At 39.5% G+C, this 9077-nt stretch overlaps 1 protein-coding gene across 4 annotated transcripts in view; it reads right to left on the reverse strand.

Annotated features, from left to right (window-relative positions):
* Window positions 1-5595: 5595 nt before the first annotated feature.
* The window catches only part of Cep44 (centrosomal protein 44), a 20146-nt gene continuing 16664 nt past the window's right edge, over window positions 5596-9077 (reverse strand). For all 4 annotated transcript variants that reach the window (XM_021169664.2, XM_021169667.2, XM_021169665.2 and 1 more), the window contains 3 exons: window positions 7928-8052; window positions 7634-7671; window positions 5596-6905 (listed from right to left, as the gene is read on the reverse strand). In XM_021169664.2, coding sequence (XP_021025323.1) covers window positions 6863-6905; window positions 7634-7671; window positions 7928-8052 — 206 coding nt within the window. In that variant the 3' untranslated portion in view covers window positions 5596-6862. The remainder of the gene's footprint in view (window positions 6906-7633; window positions 7672-7927; window positions 8053-9077) is intronic.

A 9077-nucleotide genomic window follows, 5' to 3' on the forward strand; every position in this document is an offset into this window, starting at 1 on the left:
CTGGGATTAAAGGCATGTGCCACCACCGCCCGGCCCAAAAGAACTTTTAGAGGAAAGGGTTTATTTCATTTTACAGCTTGTAATCAGTCTGTCTTCCAAAGAAGTCAAGGCAGAGACTGGGAGGCAGGAACTTACTCAGAGGCCATGGAGGCTCTTATTGGCTTGTATCCATGGCTTCGTCAACCTGCTTTCATACAGCACTTAGGATCACCAACTCAGGGCACTTCCCACACTGGGCAGGCCCTTCCATAGGAGTCACTCATTAAGAAAATGTACTATAGACTCCCCCATAGGCCAATCTAGTGGGGGCATTTTCTCAATTGAAGTTTCATCCAGAATTATTCTAGCCTATGTCAAGATGATATGAAAACTATCTATCATACTGAGGAAAGAAATCAAGAAAATGATTCCACCCATAATAGCCTTTTTAAAAAATATCTACGAATAGATTTAGCCAAAGAAGTTTCATTGACTTACAATGAAACTTTAAGACACTGCAGAAAGAAGCTGAAGAAGATAATAGAAGATGGACATACATCCCATGCTCACACACTGGTCAGATTAATATCATGAAAATGGCCATCCTGCCTAAGCCATTTAATAGATTCACCACAGTCCCATCAGATTTCAATGCAGAGGGCTGTAAAGATAGCCCAGAAGTTAAGGGTGGTTGATGCTATCACAGAAGACTAAGTTTCCATCCAAAGCAACCACATGGTGTTCTGAAATTCCAGGAGATCCAATGCCTTCTTCAGACCTCCACAAGCACTAGGCACACATGTATATGCATATACATACACACCATCCCTAACTTAAAGTTACACCATACAGTAATTTCAAGCTATAATAATCAAAACAACATGGCATTGGCATAAAAAAAAGACACATTGATCAATGAAATAGAATTAAGGACCCAGATACAAGCCCACATTCCTACTCTCACTTGATTTTTGTCAAAGAAGCAACAAACAAAGAAACATTGAAAAAGACATCTTCATCTTCAACAGTAGTGCTAGTCAACCAAGATAGCTCAAGGTGGAAAGAAGGAAACTAGAAGCTCACCTCTCATCCTGCCCAAAATTGAACTTCAAATGGACCAAGGACTTCAACATGAGACCTGATACCCTGAATGTAACACTGGAGAAAGCTAGGGATGCGCTGCAATTTGCAGGCACAAGAAAAGTGTTTCTGCACAGGACATTGGTAGCACACACATTAAGAACAATAATTGGCCAGTGAGCCTTGTGACACTAAAAAGCTTCCTGAGGATAAAGGACAGCACCATTCAAGTGTGTGTCTTGCACACTGGTGCCTTTTGAATATTCAATCAACCTTCATTCTGAATTCATTGGTTAATAATGTATGGATGAGGGGCTTACCTTTGAATAGCATTGCAAGGGAGAGCTGACTAGCCACCAGCTTTACTGACTCCACTGTAGTTCAAACTAATGGTTTTAAATGACTACAGTATGATTACTATATTAAATAAATACAGTAAGTATTACAATTCATTAAAAAAAAATCCTGCCTCTCCCCCTCCCCCTGAGTCTCCAAGAGGATGTCCTCATCCCCACACACACCCCAAACTCCCACCCTTACACCCTGCTAGGACTCAACATTCCCTGGGACCTCAAGTCTCTCAAGGGTTAGGTGAATCTTCTGTCATTGAGGCCAGATCCAGCAGTCCTCGGCTGTATGTGTGTCTCGGGCCTCGAACCAACTAGTGTAAGCTGCCTGGTTGGTGGCTCAGTGCTTGAGAGATCTCAGGGGTCCAGCTTTCTTCCTATGATCTTCCTATGGGGTTGCCCTCCTTCTTCCAGCCTTTCCCTAATTCAACCAAAGGGGACCATGACTTCAGACTAATGGTTGGTTGTAAGTAACTGCTTCTGTCTCAGTCAGCTGCTAGTTGGACTTCTCAGAGGGCAGCCATGCTAGGCTCTTGTCTGTAAGTACATCACATCATCACTAATAGTGTCAGGCCTGGGGAACTCCCCTTGAGATGGATCCCAATTTGGGTCTATCACTGAACCTCCTTTCCCTCAGTATCTTCTCCTTTTTTAAAATTTATTTTTATTTATTTATTTATTTATTTATTTGTCCCTGCAGTCCTTTTAGACAGGAACAATTCTGGGTCAGACTGTGGGATGGCAGCCCAGTCCATCCCTTCACTTGATGTCCTGTCTTTCTGCTGGAGGTAGACTCTACAAGTTCTACAAGTTCCCTCTCCCCACTGTTGGACACAACATCTAAGGTCCCTCCATTAGAGTCCTGAGAGTCTCTTACCTCTCAGATCTCTGGTATATTCTAGAGGGTCCTCCATCTCTGACCTCCCGAAGTTGTATATTTCCATTCATTCTGCTAGCTTCACTTCCCCGCCCCAGAACCATACCCGATCATGTTCCCCCTTTTTCCCTGTCCCTGCCCCTCCCCTCTCCCACCCAATTCCCTCCCTCTCAAGTGGGATTGAGGCATCCTTACTTGGGCCCCTTGGCTTGCTAACCTTCTTGAGTTCTGTGGATTATGTCCTGGGTATTCTGTACATTTTTGGCTAACATCCACTTATTAGTGAGTGTATATCATGCATGTCTTTTTGGGTCCGAGTTACCTCACTCAGGATATTTTCTAGTTCCATCCATTTGCCTGCAAAACTCAGTGTGTTCATTCTTAATAGCTGAGTAGTATTACATTGTTGTAAATGAACCACGTTCTCTGTAACCATTCTTCCATTGTGGGACATCTGGGTTATTTCCTGCTTCTATCACAAATAAAGCTTCTATGAACATAGTGGAACATGTGCCCCTGTGACATGGTGGGGCATCTTTTGGGTATATGCCCAGGAATGGTATAGCTGGGTCTTCAAGTAGATCTATTTTCAATTTTCTGAGGAACCTCCAGATTGATTTCCAGAGTGGTTGTACCAGTTTGCAATCCTTCCAGTAATGGAGGAGTGTTCCTCTTTCTCTGCATTCTCACCAGCATCGGCTGTCACCTGATCTTAGCCATTCTGATTGGTGTAAGGTGGAATCTCAGATCTGTTTTGATCTGCATTTCCTTGATCACTCAGAACTTTGAACATTTCTTTAAGTACTTCTTGACCATTCTCCTCTATTGTGAATTCTCTGTTTAGTTCTACACCCCATTTTTTGATTGGCCTGTTTCACTTTTTGGAGGATAGCTTCTTGTGTTCTTTATATATTTTGGATATTAGCCCTCTATCAGATGTAGGGATAGTGAAGATTTTTTTCCCAATCTGTAGGTTGCTGATTTGAGAACAATGTGTGCAACACAGAGAAATCCTATCAGATACAAATAAACACACATATACTCTCTCTCTCTCTCTCTCTCTCTCTCTCTCTCTCTCTCTCACACACACACACACACACACACACACACACACACACACACACGTGGACCATGGGGGTCCTTTCCTAGGATTCTAGCTCCTAGGGAATACAAAGCAGGAGAATCACACAAGGGTAGCCTCACTATCTTAGCAGGACCTTAGCTCATCATGGAAATAAAAGAGCTTGGATGTTAGCACATTACTATAGACACTTCTGTAATGGGGGAGGCTGGCTTTAAACATGGTACTTCAAAAACGAGGAAAGAAATTTCAATTTGCTGATTTAGAGAATCTAATAGGGAAAGAGGCATGGGTGGCCCTTGGTCCTACAAGTGTCCCTAAAAAATCACGACAAAAGTCTAGATTTTCAAGAATTCCCAATAAAAGACAATTTGAGTGTTCTCAGCTGGGCTGCTGCTGTTGGCCCTGTCCTGTTTCCAGGTGTCTGTTGCTAATGAGAAACCTGTCATTTTCAGTGCAGAAGCTCAAGAGACACAGCAGTTAAGCCCTGGTTTTGCAGTTTAACTTTTCACGATACCTACTCTATCCGCTACCCACTCCATTGCCCTCAGTCTGCACTCAGTCTCTGAGAAAATGAAAGACAACCTGGGATTAGACATTTAAAAATTAAAGCTGCAATGTCACTTGAGCTAAAAGGAAAGTGCTGGTGTGTATAAAACTGACAAGGTCCTTCTAGTCTTTAATGCTTCCCCAGGTGCTGATCAATTCCAGGGAGCTCTGTAGGCAGAACCGCCTAAGACGGCCTTTAAGTTTTATATGGTATGTATGCCCGGTTATAACTTCCCATTACAACATCAGGACAGAGCTGCCTTCTTCAGCGCACCCAGTCCTTTGCTTTGATGTTCCTTTTCAATCCTGCCTGGTACTTCCCTTCCACATTCCTTGCAGTATTTCTGCACATTCTCAGCCAGACCATTCACAGCTGTTTCCTGGCTTCTCAGCATAAGGAAAAAATGCACGATGGCTCCAGGGCAGAACAAGCTACTACTGACAAGTAACGATTTTAAGGGACAGACTCTATGAAAATCAGTTAGCTGAGGGTAAATGATGAAATTACACCTTCCTCATGATCTTCATTTAACCAAAGGGGATGCTTTATTATGAAAAACCACTATCAGATGCCCTAAAACAATTTTCTAATGGTTCATTTTATGCGTATTAATGTGTTGCCTGCATGTGTGTCTGATAGAGGCTGTCGGATCCCCTAGCTCTGGAATTATAGACACTTGTGAGCTGCCACGTGGGTACTGGGGATTGAATCCAAGCCTTCTGGAACAGTGTTCTTAATCACCAAGTCATCTTCCTAGCCCAAGAAAGCATTTTCTAAATGAGGATAATTATTTCCATCTCTTCAACAATTTCAATGAGTCAAACTTTTATTTTAGAGGTTGTTTTTAAAGTCAGTCTCTTGGTAAGTATACAATACTACTATATGTTTTCATTAATTTTTAAGTTGTTATAAAACACCATAAGAAAATTTGTTCCTAATTTCTAGTTTCTGCTGTTTTATTTAATATCTATTGTTTTATACATTTTATATCTATTAGATTAGAAATAGTCCATCTCATTTTGTATTATGGGATATGACAGAGAAAAGGAAATGGTAGCTGTCTGGACCATAGGGTCACCTCCTCAGGTCCTTGTAGCTGCTTACAGTCACCATAGGACCTTACAGGTCTGTTGACACCACTGCTGTCTGCGGTGAGGACTTCAGAGTGAGATAATAGATTTGTAAAATCCGAACATAAATGATACTACACAAAAAGCAGATAACTGTACGAACCGTGCCGTGGCTGGATGGGTAAAGGTGTGCACTGCAGGTTTTTGTGGGATCAGGGGCAGAACTAATCTCCTCTTTTCAGGGAAGATCACTTGACCTTCAAATGTATGGAGCTACGTTTCCAAATAGAAAAAGAGATCTGAGCTTTCCTGACTTCAATAGAGACCTCCTAGCACATAAATTCCCAGGTTTTTCCTCTCCCTTCTTTACATACCACTTTGTGGGGTCAATGGTTCTCTTGTGTGACTATTTTGGTTCGTTTAATTCAAAGTGTATTATTCTTAGATCTATTTAATAAGATTTTCTCTCACAAAGTATATTTCTCCCTCTCACTGAGATACTGTATTACTCTATTACTCAATGCCTATTATATAGACAAGTTGTCATTTGTAAAAACTAAAAATTTAACTTACCAAAACAGATGGAGAAAAGAGGAGGACAGAGACAAAGGGACAGAAACAATTTTATTCTGTCTTTCAACAGAAAAACTTGAAAGATGTTCTTTTTCAAAAATCGGGAGTTTTATGAGGATTCGTTTGTTTTATTAAAAGCCAATGGAGTGGCGTGGAGACCACAAGGTGGCGCTGTGAGTCCATGCTGGTTCTCATACTGGGGACATAACAGCATTTCACAACTGAATTCTCTTCATTTTTCTAACTTAAGTGACCTGGAAATTCAAAAAACATTAATTCTAGATATGCTTTGGGAATGTTACTAAATTCAAGGTTGTATGCTTCTCAATGCTAACATAAAAGATTATACTTTAAAAGTGTAAACATTAAACATTTATTAGAATACTGAAAAGTTTTCCTCAAGTTATTTCTAGTTATAGCTTAATATTCTACTTAACATTAAAATAAAATTATACAGTATAATGAGGTGACTGATGTAAAATATAATAACTTCCTATAATTTTGACTATTACCCAGAATTACTATTGCTATGTATTCATTTACAACGTTAGAAGGTATTCACATAGTAACTTTCTCAGTGATTTTGATTTTCTTTCTATTTAACTTTAAGACCTTTCCTCTCCTTAAAAGTTGTTAACGTTCCATCATTAGAAAGTGCAGACCACCTCCACTGCATATCACATGGATGGCCAGCATTTGGGTCGGTGCTGACGGTCTAGGGTTACAGACCAGAGTATTCACACACCCGACAAGGTTCCCTCAGGAAACACACAAAAGACGCCCGCTGTCACCATTGCAGTGATAAAGCAGCACTGACTATACATGAAGAACTAGATTTGTTTAGTTTTCAGTGAGCGTTTTAACATGTTACAACTTGTTCACCAACACCTACGCTAAGATTGTACATCTGAGAGCCTCCTGGGTACAATATGCAAGTCCCAGTTGGACTATCTCCAGCAGGATGTAGACCATGTCTTCCAGCCCATACTTTCAAAAACATATTACCTAGCTCACTGCCAGTGAATGTCAACACAAAACTACAGAGCGTGCTGTAATGACTTCACACTGTAAGAGCAATATACTGAAACAGAAAGTTTTGCCAAGAAAACTGGAAGAGAAAATTGGCACAAATACAGCTTAAAATATTAAAAGTATTTATTTAAGAGTGAAAAAGCTCACATATCAAATAGAATCCAAATTCTTAATAAAAATTATCATATATTAAAATTATATACAGAATTCTTAAATATTGAATATATATAAGTAGCCAAAGTCCTAGGAACGTTTATGCAGAACATTCTACAGTTAGCGACTTGAGCATTTCAGTAACTCTGCTGTCTCTTCAAACCTGGAACAGAACAAATGCTGTGTTAGCTAAGGGCATGGCTCATAATGGAAGACTTTGTTTCTGACCCTAAGATAAACTGAGTGTTCCTTTTTTTTATATATAATTACTATTAATACATGCACATAGAAGAGAGAAAAAATAAATAAGTCAATCCTCATAGCCTAAGTTATTTTAGACGTTGGCTAATGTTAAAGAGCTTTGTACTTTTTTAACGTAGTAGGGTACATAATATTGTGATACCATTTCATCATATGTTTTCTTTACACTGCTCTCTGCCAAAACTAGATGCACTGCCCCCCTGTAACACTAAAGCATCAGCACTGTGCTCCTTTATCAATAGCATCCTGAGGCCAGCAGGACTAACAACTGAAAATGTCTCCAGCTATCCCGCTACATGCTCATAACGGTTGGGAAATCAATCAGCACAAGTAGAAAGATGTGAGTTAATTAGCAACATCTCTGCCCTCTAACTATGATTAACTCTGTGGACAGTGTGTTACACCACTTGCTGGGAGCCAACAAAATGACTTAGCTCACACACACGCACATGCACACACACACATAGACACACACACACAGGAAGCAAAGCAATGACCCACTGAGTCTGAAGGAAAAGCCACAGCTGATGGAGACTTCAAGGTGTGAGGACATAAGCACAGTCTGTGCACACTGCACTCCAGGGCAGCTCCTACAGAGCAATGGCTTCTCTCACCCTCTCTGTTACTTACATTTTTTTCATCCTTTCCATTTTCTGGATAGTTGTTTCCTTTAATTTGAAAAGGAACAAATTTAGGCAATTTCTCAAAGTAAACAATCCTCAAAGAGAGACCATGGCTATAGAAGACACACTGGGAAACACTGCCTAAAGAGACTAGTCAACACACAGACCCCATGAGAGATTACATTTGTAAGTCACCATGTTCTTGCCAACAGTATACTATACCCTACTAGGATATAGTAAACACAGTACTTGTTTCTTCTCGACCTTAGACATCATCTAAGCAGTTGACAGGCTCTCTTACCTCTGAGAACTCTCTCAAGACACAGTAATTAACAATGGAGCTCCCGGGTGCTGTTTCCGACGAGACTGCACTACAGCCAGACGAGCAACAGTTTCCTGCTGCTCCCCCCACACTGTAGTTTTTATCTGGGAAGAAATTACATTTTAGGATACCTTTCCATTATACAGAGGAGCCAAGTATTTACAAATAAAATAATGTAAAATGGTTACCTGGTATAAATAAAATGAGTTTTTCATACATTTTATTCTTATAAAGGCAGATGCTAAAAATTCTCTAATAAAAGTTTTAGAATACCTTTGGGCTCTGTGGTGCATGCTTGTAATCACATAGACTTAGGAAGCTGAGAAGCATGAGTTTACGGCTGATCTAAACAATACAGAGAAACCCTGTCTCCCCATGGTCCCCCAATCCAAAATCATTTTACCTTTATCATGATCTGAATCACTTTAAGCATATAGGAATGTTAGTAAGTTAAACTATAAACTACTTGGGACTAGAGCGACTACTCAGCAATCAACAGCCCTTGACTCTTCACAACTTGAGTTCAATTTCCAGCAATCATATGGTGGCTAAGAATGATCGTAATGGAATATGAGACCGTATTTTGATGTGCATAAGATAGAGCATTCTTATACATAAGATACATGAATATATTTTGAAAAATAAATATAAACCACCTATTGATGTGTTCCTTTCTTAAAATGGTGACATCTATAACAATTGAATACTGAGAGATTTGTCACAATGCTTTATTATAGCAATGTCGAAGTAATTTCAAAATTTCTCTATCTTTGTTTTGTGGCTAGTGGCAATTATAAAAACTGACTAAATATATATGTTATATGTATATAAATATTATAATATATTTAGATATATAAATTAAAAATATATTACATTTATATATAATATATAATTATTGTATATACTATTATATAAATAATATGATATATAAAATAAATATAAAATGATATAGATATTTATATTTTATACATTATACAAAATATATCATATATAGCATGTATATAGCCGGGTGGTGGTGGCGCACACCTTTAATCCCAGCACATGGGAGGCAGAGGCAGGCAGATTTCTGAGTTCGAGGCCAGCCTGGTCTACAAAGTGAGTTCCAGGACAGCCAGGGCTATACAGAGAA

The sequence above is a fragment of the Mus caroli genome, chromosome 8 (genome assembly GCF_900094665.2).
Source record: "Mus caroli chromosome 8, CAROLI_EIJ_v1.1, whole genome shotgun sequence".
NCBI lineage: Eukaryota > Metazoa > Chordata > Mammalia > Rodentia > Muridae > Mus > Mus caroli.